Source organism: Myotis davidii, unplaced genomic scaffold (assembly GCF_000327345.1).
Source record: "Myotis davidii unplaced genomic scaffold, ASM32734v1 scaffold1488, whole genome shotgun sequence".
Lineage (NCBI taxonomy): Eukaryota > Metazoa > Chordata > Mammalia > Chiroptera > Vespertilionidae > Myotis > Myotis davidii.
Window position 1 is genome coordinate 530,309 of NW_006298871.1, and position 15,091 is coordinate 545,399.

The 15,091-nt window shown below is 41.8% G+C and overlaps 1 protein-coding gene across 4 annotated transcripts in view; it reads right to left on the reverse strand.

The window, feature by feature from the left end:
• The window catches only part of TPK1 (thiamin pyrophosphokinase 1), a 271,443-nt gene that overhangs the window by 159,714 nt on the left and 96,638 nt on the right, over window positions 1-15,091 (reverse strand). For 3 of the 4 annotated variants that reach the window (XM_006774520.2, XM_015570984.1, XM_015570987.1), the window contains one exon: window positions 13,553-13,622. The exons of the other annotated variant lie outside the window; for it this stretch is intronic. In XM_006774520.2, coding sequence (XP_006774583.1) covers window positions 13,553-13,622 — 70 coding nt within the window. The remainder of the gene's footprint in view (window positions 1-13,552; window positions 13,623-15,091) is intronic. 4 annotated transcript variants of the gene reach the window in all.

Sequence of the window (15,091 nt, forward strand, 5' to 3'; positions counted from 1 at the left end):
ATGACGGGATGCCATGGTGCATTCATCAATAATAAGTTGAGCCTTTTTATTGGTTTAGCAACTTCACTCTTTATATCGAGTCTAGAAATTAAAGTTTCATTTAATGGAATGGGTAATTTATATTGGGAATGAAAGGTCCTTCCACTGAGAAGTAAATTTGCAGCAATTCCTGTAGAAGCTGTGATAAAACAGTACCTCCACGACCTGTAATATAATGTATTAAAACTTTATAAAGATATGCCTCCACGCTCTGAGGGCCAGCTCCTGCCTCAAACCTCGCCCACCCGAGAAACAGTTTGGGGAGGGCACAGCCCTTGGCAAGGTGACCCAGGACTCAGTGCATCCACGCTCCAAGGGCCGGTTCCTGCCTCAAACCTCGCCCTTACTAAAAACAGCTCAGGGAGGGCGCAGCCATTTCCAAGATGACCCCTACAGGACTGACTTACTTCCAGTTGGTCAAGCTTCGGACATGAAGCGTTACACGCAGGGTTTTTATATAAGTAGATACACACACACAGTATGTGATTGCTCTCAATATTTTTCAACATAGCAATCAAATAATATACTGAAGACAAAAAATATGACAAAAAACATAGCCCTTAAAGCATATTAATGAGTGCTACAACAATTCAACTTTTTAAAAAATAAGTAAAATTAAAGGAGCCACGTGTTATTCAAAATTTTGGACAGATGACCCAAGTATCACTTAAAAATCTTCTGAAGGAAATTTACTCCTGAAGATCCCATCTGCAGTGCAGGGAAGGAAAGGGGTTTTGTCAGAGACATACATTATGAAATAGGCTGGCCGTAGGGAACAATGCCTCTGTTTAAGTTCAGTTGTAAACTGACTTCCTGCAGCTGCTTAAAATGATCTCACACTGAAAATTTAATTGACTTCATGAGTGATCTGACCAACATAGAATTTTGCATATATATTTTCCCCCTCCAATAACCAGAAATGATTCAGAGCTATGCATGGATAACTTTGAGATCTCTGATTTATAGCATTTGATAACCAACAGACTAAAATATGTCACTTAACTAATCCAATCAATAATCCAAGATAAATAGATCCTCATAGTTTGTTGTGTAGGGTTATTTAATACCAAGACTCCTAGTATAAATTTTCTTTTAAATGGGCTAATCATTTTTATCTTCCATCATTTTGATTTAAAGACCCAATAAAGTTGACCTGCTAACAGACTTTAGTAATTTGATTGCATAAATACTTTTTAATAAAAACTGGCTGAAGCAACTGGCTAAATATTGCTTAAGGGTAGGCTTATAAAAGTCAAGCTAAGCAAACACTTTTGGTTTTCCTTAAGCAAAGTGTACACTTGTTTCCTTCCTGTACAGGGTGGGCAAAAGTAGGTTTACAGTTATAAATATGATTATTACATTAACTTTATTAACTCAAAAGAATGTCGCAACAACACAGTAAACCTACATTTTCCCAGCCCTATATATGGTAAAGCTTACTGAAAGTCCATTTTTGACTACACAACTAAATGCTTGATCATTAGTTAAAATAAATCTAATCACTGAGGAAATTATAGTCATGGGTAGATATCAGTCGTCACATATGTTGGAGGTCATCAAGATCACAGTGTATGCTCAGATACGTAACACCAACTTATTTCATAAGTTTTATATTTATTTTCTTATTCCATAAAACTTAACAACATTAAGCAAGCTTTTGAAGAATTTTCATAAAGAAACAGCAAATACAGGCCTTATATAGGAGTCTCAACTACTATTTATATAAACTCTAGGACTCAAGTGACAGCTTTGAATTTTCTTTTTTGTTCTAACTAAAAGAACTAACATTTCTCTCCAAGAAGCACTTGAAAAAATATATTCCAATTAAAAGGGCAATTCTTTAGACTCATCCATCAACTGCATTGAATAAACAAACAAAACTATTTATACCATATAATGAATACCACTCAGCACTGAAAAAGAACAAACTCCTAGTACAATAACATGAATAAATCTCAAGAGCATCCAATAAGTAAAAAAAGTCAGACATTGAAGACAACAAACTGTATGACTCCATTTAGATGACACTAGATTCAGTGGTTCTCAACCTTCTGGCCCTTTAAATACAGTTCCTCATGTTGTGACTCAACCATAAAATTATTTTCGTTGCTACTTCATAACTGTAATGTTGCTACTGTTATGAATGGTAATGTAAATATCTGATATGCAGGATGATCTTAGGCGACCCCTGTGAAAGGGTCATTTGACCGCCAAAGGGGTCACGACCCACAGGTTGAGAACTGCTGCAAGGTTGCAGGAGCCAGGGTATAGGAGTTGGGGACTAACTACAAAAGGGATAGGAAGGAACTTTCTGGGATGATGGATATATTTTAACCTTGACTGTGCTGGTGGATACACGTGTATACCAATTGAATTGCAGGCTTAAAATGGATGCATTATATTGTATGACATTATATCTGAGCAGGTGTTTAAAAACCAAAAAGAATCAGAGGAGCCAAAGACTACAATCCATTCCTACAACTTGGAAAGTGCTTGCAATCCTTCTAAGAAGTTGTACAGTTACTGCAAGCAGAATATAAACTAGGATAAGAATGTTTTCAGCTATTGCTTGAAACTGCATATTCAAATATTCTATCATTCATCATGCCACAGCTTTGAAAGGACACCCTCCATCCTCCCAGCTTCTCCAAATCTATACATATAAAAGCCTAATATGCAAAGTGTCCCCTCTGGAGTTCCACTGACTGGGAGTTCAATCGCTCGCTATGATGTGCGCTGACCACCAGGGGGCAGCATGGAACGAAGGAGGCCCCAGCCGGCAGCAGGCAGCAGCTAGGGACCCTACTCATGCACAAATTTCATGCACTGGGCCTCTAGTCTTTTATAACCAGCCCAAATAGTAGGTTTCCTCAGTAAGACTTCTCTGAATACTCCACTGGGTAGTGATCTCTCCTTGAAATGTCAGATATGAAGAAACCACAGCCCAAGGATGTGAAATTATTAAAATCACCAAATCAGATTTTGCATCCTGACCTAATTAGCGAGTCCATTCATGCCTCTCACTGCCTGATTCTACCTGGAAGCTACTGGACAGAGAACAAAACTGTTAAAAGTTATTCATATGCAGACTGACACACATGTCACTGATTTCTGTAAGGGGGTATCAAATCCTTGCCACCAGATGCCCACTTTAATTATATTGATAAAGTCTCTGGAAGCTAATTTTTAACAGATAGCCTCTCACATTATTCAGTTATTTAAATTATATTTTGAAACTGGTTTCGGAGGACATGATAGGTTTTACAGATAGAGTTTCAACAGGCATCTTCTCTTCTCACTTGATCACACTGAAAAGTGGTATTGATCTATTGATGAGAAAGCTACCAGAATATATAAAGCTAGAGAGTGAAATCTTAACCTATGAGAAAATTAACAGAAAGGAATAAGAAATCAAGAATGAATCTTGCATTCTGTTTAAGCACCACAGATCCTCCTCATCCCATCACTGTTAATGTGTGTTTAACTGAATGGTCATTTGTATGAATTTAGGGAAATTTTGCTGGGTGCTAACTAAAATAATCCTATCTAAGAAAGAGGTAATAAGCAAATTCACCATCACTCCAACACACAAGATGGCCACCCCCATGTGGTCACAAGATAGCTGCCAAAAGATGACTGCAGGGGAGGGCAGTTGGGGGCAACCAGGCCGGCAGGGGAGGGCAGCTAGGGGCAATTGGGCCAGCAGGGAAGTAGTTAGTGGGCAATCAGGCAGGCAGGCAGGCGAGCGGTTAGGTGCCAGCCATCCTGGATTGTGAGAGGGATGTCCGACTGCTGGTTCAGGCTTAACCCTGCAGTCAGACATCCCCCAAGGGGTCCCAGATTGGAGAGGGTGCAGGCCGGGCTGAGGGACACCCCTCTGTGCACAAATTTCATGCACCAAGCCTCTAGTACGTAATAAAACAGAGAAAGTGCATCTATGATGAGGGAAAAGCAGGACATGCCTCTAGTAATTATATAAAAATAATCTTCTGTAGGACCTCACTTTTAAAATGCTACATCCATCAACACTCTGAGAAAACTGACCTAAAACAGCACTCGCCCCCATTTCAAATTCCTACATACTAATGATACCAAATTGATAGCTATATCTTAGAGTCTCTATGTCCCACAGAATCACAATTTTTAAAGAAACCTCTAACATTTAGCACTGATATTCACGTTGCTCTCAAAATACCAATGAATTCAAAGGCAAGGGTCTTAGTTTCACAAGAGGCTCATTTAGGGAGAAATTAGAATGCAGTGACATTCTAAGAAACAAAGTAGAACTTTTCTATACATGATTTCAGACAAAACATGTACAATCTTTTTAGAAGATGCTATGGTTTATACATACTAATAAGATATATAATTATCCAAATTTTCTTCTCTACATCAAGATATTGCCAATAGTTGATATCATAGCTTAGAAATCCACCACTGGAAAAAAAACAAAAAACAGTCTTTGCGACATTTCTGCTAAAACATCAATGAAAACTCATTAATCCAATAAATTCTTGGATGCTCATTAGAGTTCTAGATATTATCAAGCATGTAAGAAAGATTAATTATGATCGCTGCCTTGGAGGAGCTCACCACATAGAGATCAGTACATCTACACATAGGTAAATCACAAGATAAAACGAGAAAAGTTAAGTAATTATAAAGTGTTATGCAAAGTTAAGGGACCATAGATCACTAGAAATTTACAAGCTACTAAAGGATATAAGTCTTCACAGCTCTAAATCAAGGTAACATGTGAACCTAACATTGCAATTTGCAAATATTATTACAGTACTCGAGGCCCAGTGCATGAGATTTATGCATGGGGGGAAGGAGGGGGACACACACCCCTCAGCCCAACCTGCACCTCTCCAATCCAGGAGCCCTCGGGGCATGTCCAACTGCCAATTTAGGCCCAATCCCCTAAACTGGAAGTTGGACATCCCTCTTGCAATCCAGGACCTCTGGCTACTAACCGCTCACCTGCCTGCCTGCCCTAACCACTCTGCCTGCCAGCCTGATCCCCCTAACTGTCCTCCCCTGCCAGCCTGGTCACCCCTATTAACTTGTTTAAAAAATCTTATCCCCTTTACACACAATTGTATTTGACTTCCTTATTGGCTTCTCTCACACAATTTTTCTCTCTCCTTTATGTAACACTTTTTCCTACTGACTCATCATTTATAAACTTTTCTTTCCTCCTTATTTCCTACTTCTGTTCCATCATCCTTCTTCCCATCTTCCTCCTACCCTTCCTCCCTCCCCACATTCCTTTTTTCCTTTATCTTTACCCCTGCCTCCCTCCCCTTTTCCTTCCTTCCCATCTTAATTTTTTTCTTCACTTCCTTCCTTGGACCTGCTTTGCTCCTTCCCCCATTTCTTCCTTCTTCCCATTCTCCTATTAAGCTCTATGGGCTCCCCTTTAAAACCTTTCTTTCCTCCTTCTTTCTCTCTCATTCTACTTTTCCCATACATTCTTCTCTACTTACTTCCACTATTTTAATATCTATCTACCTGGCTAATTATTCACTAGCATTTATCTTTTTTCTTTTCTAACTCCTAATTTTAAAATCTGTCCCCAATACACAACTATACTTGATTTTCATTATAGCTCCTACAGTTCACTCATAGATACTCTTTCCTCCTTTAACTCTACTGTCTACTGACTCCTTTATAAAGTTCTTCCCCTGCTCCTCCCTCACCCTTTTACCGTTTACAGGCTAATTAAAAATTCCATGCTTTTCCTCCTTAGTACTGACCTCTTTCCTCTCTGGGACCTGTAGCCGCCTCTGTTTGGGTACTTGGGACCCTCTTGCACTGGCTTTGAGGGGCCAAGTGACAATGCAGCTGTGTCTTGCCTACCATGGCCCGCACCTCCCCCCTCCGAGTCAGGGGAGGGTCTCGCCAGGCCGGGCCGGTGTCCATTGCAGGGACCGCTGTGTTACCTGTGCACACATGTGTATTCATGCGCACGCGAGGCTTTTCTCCTGTTGCAAGGCGGGGGTGGGGGCCGGGAGAGGGGGAGGGACACGGAGGCCTTTCCCATTCCCTGGTGTGCCTGCTCCCAAACCTCAAGCAGCAGCTCTCCTTCCGCTCCCATCCCGAATTTGCAGGTGACGGGAGTGCTTGCGCAGGCACTGTCGGGGCCTGGCTTGTCCTCTGAGGGGGAAGGGGGCGGCGGGTAGTGTTCGGCCTAGGATGTAAGCCCCTGTCCAGGTCAGACCAGGCAGATGAATGGATGGCTGGAGAAAGCCAATGGGTGACCTGTGGTCCCCATGGTGGCAGGGCTGGGTCCGCAGGGCAGGAGGAGGCTTCTAGGTTGTGTGCTTGGGAGGATCAACTGGTGTCCTGAGTGTCGCGGGGCTGCCCTGTGTTTCTGTGGCGGTGGGATCCCTGCGTTGTTTTACCTGGTGGCTCGTCCAGGTCTGGTGCCTTACCTCGACATCCACTCTCTGTTGTCGCGCCCAGGCCCTTCCTTCGCATTGGGTGGGGCGACCCCTCCCAGGGGTCACTGCCGACGCTTGCACCCGCTGATAGGTGTCTGTTGACCGCGCCGAGAACTGGCCTTCTGCCATGTGGATGTGGCCCCTCAGCCCCCCCACCCCCACCCCCAGGCAGAGTGTCGTGGGGGTGTTTGTTAGGCGCATGCACCCGGGAGAAAAAGAATACTCCGGCACCGGGTGGGGGACACAGCCTCACTTCCTGGGTCTGGCACCGGGGGCAGGGAAGCAAACCTCACGCAAGCCCCCCTGCTGCACACACAGCCTGTGGAACGGTCATTACTGTGATGCCATAATGGACAATTTACGTATTACCACATTATTATATAGATAAGAGACGTCACATCTCGGCTAGCCAGGGAGGGGCCCTCAGGGAGCAGACAGAACTTTAGCCAAGCATGGCTTCATGGAGAGGGCACTACAAGAAATGCCAGCATGTGCTACTGAAACCTTCTGGGGGTCAGTGAAGCAGGATCTATAAGCACTGACTGAATGGATGGCAGACTGCAGGAATGGATCATGGGCAGTACCAATGTGAATAACTGAAGATCAGCATGGGAAGGGCCTGGCACAGGCAGGGAGGAGAAGGGTCCAGGAGAAGGCAGGGAGGAAACTGAGTATGGCTGAAAATGAGTGAAAAGCCAAAACCTGAATCTCAAGGTAATTAGTTTAGATTTTTTGCAGTGCTCCCTTTGTCACAGAGCCTATCACAATGAACTAGAATTTTCTCCGTATGTGCTCTCTAATCTGTCATAATGAAGACTAATTTCCTTTTACTTCTTGTTACATTGAAAGTTTCTGTATTTTATCTAGTGACTATCAAAATGTCTAACTACAGAAGGTATTCAATAAGTGCTTTAATGAATGATGAATCACAAGTTAAATGCTACAATCTTATTTCTGCCACTGAATTATTCTAAAGAGATCCTATCTCATTCCAAAGCTCTCTCTTTTTAATATTTTTAAAAAATTTTTGTTCATTTTACCTCAACTATCTAATAAAATAGGGTTTACAAATGTTTACCTAGCTTTAAATGTATTATTTTTTAAAAGAATATTCAATAAAAATGATTTCTCCCATAGCCAAACTATTTTTGTTGTGTTCTGGATTTTGTGATTCAAGTTTGCTTCTGTACAACTCTTACTCTCTTCTTCTTGACTCCATCACTTCCTCCACCTCTTACCATCACTAGTGTGACCATAATTCTCCTATAGAAACTACAACAATCTTTCTTAATCCTTTTCCAAGTACAGAGACCTATAAATTCTATATCCCCTCCTCAAGAGGTCCATATGCTAAAAATCCAATATCCTATATAATAAAAGCCTAATATGCTAAGTGTCTAGTTGTCCATTCAACCAATCAAAGCATAATATGTTAATGATATGCTAAGGCCACTCAACTCCTTGCTCTGATGTGCACTGACCACCAGGGGGTAAACAGTCGACCAGTCACTATCGTGTGCATTGACCACCAGGGGGCAGATGCTCCGACTGGTAGGTTAGCTTGCTGCTAAGGTCTGGCCGATCAGGGCTGAGCGAGACAGGCCAGAGATGCCCTGGAGCCTTCCCTTGGTCCCTCCCTGGCTGGCCAACCTCCCACGTCCCTCCCCGGCCCTGATTGTGCACTGGTGGAGTCCCTCAGCCTGGCCTGTGCCCTCTCGCAATCCAGGACTCCTCAGGGGATGTCGGAGAGCCGGTTTCGGCCTGATCCCACAGGCCAGGCCTAGGGATCCCACTGGTGCATGAATTTGTGCACCAGGCCTATAGTATTATTATATTTTATAATGTCTAAAAATAGGCAAAATTAATCTCACATTAATTATGTCAGGGGAAACATCAATGGCAAGAAGCAAGAGGGAGGCCTGCAATGCTGGTAACATTCTACTGACTGATTTCAGGACTGGTGACATTCAGGTGTTCCCCTTCGCAAAAACTCATTGAACTGTAATATCAAAATACACACTTCTTTATATGCTTGTTTGTTCTTCACATTCCTCGTGGTGGGAAAGGTTGGTAATACTGCCACGGGCTGCTTTATTCAGGTGGTGGTTAGCAAGTCACTAGAGCAGATACTGTTTTCTTAGTGTTCTCTTATAGCAGAACCAGGAAAAAGGGGCAGAAGAGGAGAGCAATGGAGACTGAAGAAGGGAGGGGATGGGGACTTCACCCTGCCAGAATCATTATTATGTATCAGGTACACAAAAATAACAATCTTTCCATAGTCTTTAGTGTGGACAGCTTGCACTTTCCTGAGCTAATATAGTATCAATAAAATCATCACTAGAAAAATTAAATAAACCTCCCATGCCTGTTGATGATGAGGATGAAAAAAAACTAAAATCTGATCCTGAAAATTTTCCTAGGAAATCTTACCCTGCTTCTCTGGTATTTTCCCCCATCTCTGTAGCCTGTGATTATCCTGATCATGGGGCCATGCTTTACCACCCTGGTTCTCACCAATATGGATTTGATCTACTTGGGAGAAGCCAGGAGGAGGATGTTCTGAGGCCACCACAGGACTTTTTAATCACCAGAATATAAACATGAGACTTCCCTCACTATCAGATTAGAGCTGTAGAATTGGGGGCATTGGCCAACATATCTATACCCCACCTTACTACCCCACATTTCTAAAGACAGACAGCTCAAGTTAGGAAAACAGTCAATTAAGAGTAGGAGAATAGAGTATAAAGACTGAGTCTTCAGCCCTAACTGGTTTGGCTCAGTGGATAGAGCGTCGGCCTACAGACTCAAGGGTCCCAGGTTCGATTCCGGTCAAGGGCAAGTACTTTGGTTGCGGGCACATCCCCAGTAGGGAGTAAGCAGGAGGCAGCTGATCGATGTTTCTCTCTCATCGATGTTTCTAACTCTCTATCTCTCTCCCTTCCTCTCTATAAAAAATCAATAAAATATATTTAAAAAAAAGGCTGAGTCTTCCTAAAATGTCTTCCTCTTTAATCCCATGTTCATAGCCAAAACTAAGATCTACCTGTCATTGGTGATGTCTGGTCTATGTTTTCCTGACTGGTCCCTCACCCTGCCTGTTTGATGTACAGACTGAACAAACACCCAAATCATAACCTATCAGCTCTCAGAGCAGAGGTAATCTACTTACCTAAAACATGAGGGCTATTAATCAAAGTCACTCAACACCTTATGGGAAGAGAGAACAGAGTAACTCTAATCAAATATCCACTTATTAACAAATATTTATTGAGTGTCTAATATTCCCAGATAACCTTCCAGGCCTGAGGGCGTTTACATTCATTGAGCTTACATTCATTTTAGTAAGAAAAATTAATCATATTTCTGTTCTTCCTCAGGGTAGAACTAATAGACTCAGTGCAACTCAATTACTTAGTAAGAAATAACACATAATTGTTATTTTCTTCTTTTTGTTTCTCCCAACTCACTAACATAGATTTAAATCATCATGTATTATTCTCACAATAAGAACAAAACATTTAGGACTTCCTAATGTAGAAAAAAAGCACTTGGTAAATAGAGAGAGGCCATTTTCAGAGTTGAAACGAAGAGATGGCATTTATGAAAATGATACGAAGGGCTGGATGCTTCAGTGGAGAATCAGACCTAAGGCTGCACTGATCTTTGCCTCAGCTCTATCTCCACAGACCCTGCTCCTCTGTAACTGTCTACACCAGCTCTCCTTTCATTCTAAATGCATAAACATCTTACTCTGTCTGCAACTGGAGATGATTTTCAAGACATTCCTGTTTCATTGCATAGTGGTAAGTATTACATTGTAGATATGGACACTAAATAAATAAACCAATAAGAATCAGTGAAGCCATGGTTCACAAACCATGCTTGGCTTTTTAAAACTCATGAATACTGCACTGTCTTCCCTTTTCATTGTGAAGCCTTTCTATTCAAAATACAATTAATAAGAATCATGTTTAGTCACCTGTATCCAATTAGTTTCACAAGTTAGCATTTGGATTTAGTAAGATGTAATGCAAAGATTTAATTCCCACATCTTACATTTAGCTTCACTGACTCAACTCCCTGTTAGAGATTCAGCCCTTACTCAGGCCAGCCAAGTCCCCAAGTACTAGAGTAGGAATCATGGCAAATATATTACTACAACTAGGAAATCAATTAAAAGTATATTTTCTTATTGAACATCTTCACATATGGACAAATGGTTTTTAGATAAATCTTGGAAGCCTTCATAAGATTACTTATAAATGTGTTAATATTGGAAATGATTATTTTGAAATTTGGCACAAATAATGGTACTTACTCCCCAAATCTAGTCATCTGTTTTGCTTTTAAATGTGAATTACAGTATTGTGTTCAGCCCAGTCCAATAAAAGTAATCAGCACAAAAGTACATTTTTCACACGCATTCTAGATGGCTCTTATGATGATGGAAGAGTTGGGAAGCACTAGATAGCATCCTTCCACAACTCTTGTTTATATGATTACCAGAGGCCCAGTGCATGAAATTCGTGCACTGGGCGGCAGGGGGTGTCCCTCAGCCCAACCTGCCCCCTCTCACAGTCCGGGAGCCCTCAGAGGATGTACTACTGACTGTGGGGAGTGGGCCTAAACCGCAGTCTGGCCTCCCTCTGCAGGCTGATCAGGAGAAGGCACCACCCCTATCACCCCGCTGCTGCCACTGCTGGAGGCCAAGGTATTTTCATCAACACAGACTCCAGTCCCTTCACCACAAAAAAATGACAACTATCTTTAGGCATTTTCAAGATGTCTCTTTCATAGGATATGACATTTATTTCTTTCTTTTTTTTTTTATCCTCACCTGAGGATATTTTTCCATTGATTTTTAGAGAGCATGGAAGAGAGAGGGAAAGACAGACAGAAACATCAATGTGAGAGGGACACTTCGATTGGTTGCCTCCTGCATGAGCCCTGATCTGAGCCCCAGCCAGGGAGGAGTCTGCAACCTAGGTACACGCCCTTGATCAGAACTGGTCCGCAGGCTGAGGCTCTATCCTCTGAGTCAAACTGGCTAGAGCAGAATATGACATTTCTTAGTCCCTCTAGCAGCGAACCTTCATTGTTTCCTCCAGGAGTGAGGTGGAAAAACCCTAGATCACCTTCTTGGATTATTACCATAGTTATCAAGAACACTGACAGTGACATACAGGGAGCTTAGCCAATGAGCTGTAAGAAAGGGTGTTTCCTCTGCAGCTCATGCGCAGAGGTGTGCCTGCCGGGGTGCTGTCTCCCAGCGGAGGCGGCCTGGGCATGCCCCCCTGCCTCTTGGCTTCTGCTCCCGGGCCTGCTGGGGTGCTGTTTCCTGGCAGCAGCAGCCTGGGCATGCCCCCCTGTCTCTTGGCTTCCACTCCCAGGCCTGCTAGGGCATTGTCTCCAGGCGGCCTGGGCATGCCTCCCTGACTCTCAGCTCCCACTCCCTCTGGGGGCCGGCTCCTCCCTGCTCTCTGTGGACCTGATTGTTGTCCCAGTGACTGGCAGGCCCTGTTTCCTGCTCTCTGAGGGCCTGCTCCGCCCTGCTCTCTGCACGCTTTCTCGTTGCCTGTGCCATCCATGGCTTGCCTCGCCATGCAGCAGTCCCCACCCCCGATCTCTACACGCAGCCTATAAAGAGGTAATATGCGTATTTGTCCGGTTATAACTGTTTCCGCGTCCTGGACAAACTTGCATATTACCCTCCCCCATATATATACATACACACACACACACACACACACACACATATGTATATATATATATATACGTATATATGTATACGTATACGTGTGTGTGTGTGTGTGTGTGTGTGTGTTCATGAGCTACACCTACAATTAGAGAAACAGTATTCTATACTAGGCTGTCTGCCAGCAAGGAGGCTACAGGCAACAAATCTGACCCAATCCATCATCTCGGACTCATGTGCATTATGCTTTTCCCTGAATGAACTGGCCTAGGCACTTTTTATAACTCATACTTGAGTATTTTTTTTTTTTGTACACTGTCCATGTCAGGTCTTACTGAACACAGTCAGAGGAATCTGTAAGTTAAAATAAAGAAGCGCAAAATGTTGTAAGTTTAAATCGCTTTCTAGGTTGTTATTGCTCTATTTTTTTGATTAAGCTCTCAGTCCCTAGACATTAGCATGCCCAATCTCAAAGGTAACAGGCCTTCCTCCAATTTCAGAAACCTGAAGCTAAAACATTTGATGCTATAAAGATGTATTTTACAACATTTCAAAACACATATATTTAATTCACACCTACAGTATATTGAATCATAATATTTTCATTTTATTTTTTGCAAGGGGGTGATTTTTCAACCTATAAACATTTCACTACATTTAATAACATATATGACAGAAGTGAAACTAAATTTCATAGCTAGTCTACTTATATCTCGACTATAAATTCTTATGTCTGCCAAGAGGTTGAACTATAAACATGTTGAAGATGAGCTAGGTTTAAATTTTGCTTTATCAATGTATTCTGTTTTTCTAAAAATAACTCACCATACAAAGATCAGGAAAGCCAGACAACATACATAACAAATCATTACAAAATTATTCATCTTCTAAAATACATGTGGGCATAACTCAGAAGTGACTATGAGTATACTATACTGAGCTTTACTCAACACTAATATAAACATCTTCTACAATAGAACATGCATTTCGTTTCCAGATCACTTTTTATTCATTTAAACTGAATAACAACTCCAATTACTAGTAGAAGTTTTATTTAGTCAATGTTCAAAGGCCTCGAAAATACCAATATTTAAAAATGCTATTCACTGAGGCTTTAGAAGTAATAGAATGGGTGGGAGTTTTGTTTTGTTTTGTTTTTAAGTAAGAATATGATTGGCCTAGTTCTACTAAGAGCTACCATTCAGAACAAAGAAATGACACCACAGGGTTAAGCAGCTCTCTCTCTCACTGAGATGGTTTCCCGTTAATTTTGACAGTAGAGTAACAGTCACCACTGACTAAGAAGAGAATAAACAAACTAAAGATCAGAATTAATGGTATCATAGGCATTGGCTTAAAGAAAGCTTACCGTTCCCTCTCTCCGTCAGTGATATCATATAAGCGATTGGCACCTCCATCAGCACAGGCTCTTAACAGAGCTTCAAATAGAAAAGAAAAAAAAAGAGAGAGAGCATATCAATATAGGAAGCTTAGAGCAATAGCTTCCAAAGGCTGAACACTGAAAAGCAGGCACTCATACACATACAGTCACACTTCCCTTCTCAGATCACTTCACACTCAGCTAGTGATGCTGCTGTTACCAAAACATTTGCACATGGCACACCCAGAAAGACAGAATCCCCTGCAGACAGTTTATTTCCTTTCTGCCTCTTTTTCGATCGATTTCCTCTTATTGCTGATGTGATGTACTCAATATCCCTTAAAGCTTGTTTTTCCTGCTTTATGGCAGAAGACAGACCTCACACTCACTACCAGGTAACTGTTATAACTCTGTTCCCTTTTTAAATTAATGTTTACAGATAATACCCTTTACAGCAGGTATTATGGGTTTCCAAATTTCATACGATATAGAAGGTTTCTTTTAAAAATGAATCATAAGCATAACGTAAGTTTATTTAAAAATATTAAGTCACTAATAACCTAGACAATGTGTGAAAACTGAAAATTGTGAAGGTGATGCAAAATTGACTGAAACTCAAGAGGAACTCATGTAAGACGGTCTGTCTCTCCAACTGGAGCTTTCGTCTGTTGCCTTCTTAAGCCTGCTCCCTGCTGTCATTCTAGCATTTGATGTTGCTGAATTGGTATTAGATATTGATATTGGGATTAGATATTAGATTTTGCTGTAAGCTTCTTGCGGATATTCCTTGAGATTTTTCTCAGTTCATAGACTCCTAGGTTTGTTGTTACTTCTCAAATTTCTAATTTTCCTAGAAATGTTTGGTCTCTTAGCTTCAATTTCATTTTTTTTTAATATCTTTACCTAATGGTTTAGGATCAAGCTTTATATTTTATCCTGGGTGATGAGAGTGAATGCAGAGATGTCTTAGGTTCTAATTCCTCACTCTGAACAGACCAACCACAGCCTTGCCCCCTGCTCCCAGTAGCTGTTAAAACACAAGTCTCTAAGCCCCACAGCTCAGTAAAGATCCTGGGCATCAGCAGCTTCAGAAGAAACAAGTATTCTGAGCTACTTCCTTCTGGGGCACTTAGGAAATCCTCTTACTTTTTGGCAAATTGAGCTATACATTTTTTAAAAACCTTTATAATATTCCAGGTGTTTTATAACAGGCAGGCTAGTGTAAAGGATAGCTAATTGAGTACATTGGCAGAAATAAAGTCCAAATGTAGGAGAACCAAGATGGCGGCATAGGTTAACGCCGGAGTTTGCCGCCTCGAACAACCATTTCAAAAGTGAAACTAAAAGACGGAAGGGACATCACCCAGACCCACAGGAACGCTGGCTGAGTGGAAGTCCTACAACTAGGAGGAAAGAGTAACGTATACGGACACTCAGAGGAGGCGCAGTGCTGAAGTCAAATTCTGAGGTGCGGAGTGCGCGGAGCGGGCGGCGGCGGAGGGCGCGGTTGGCGTTTTCAATCGGGAG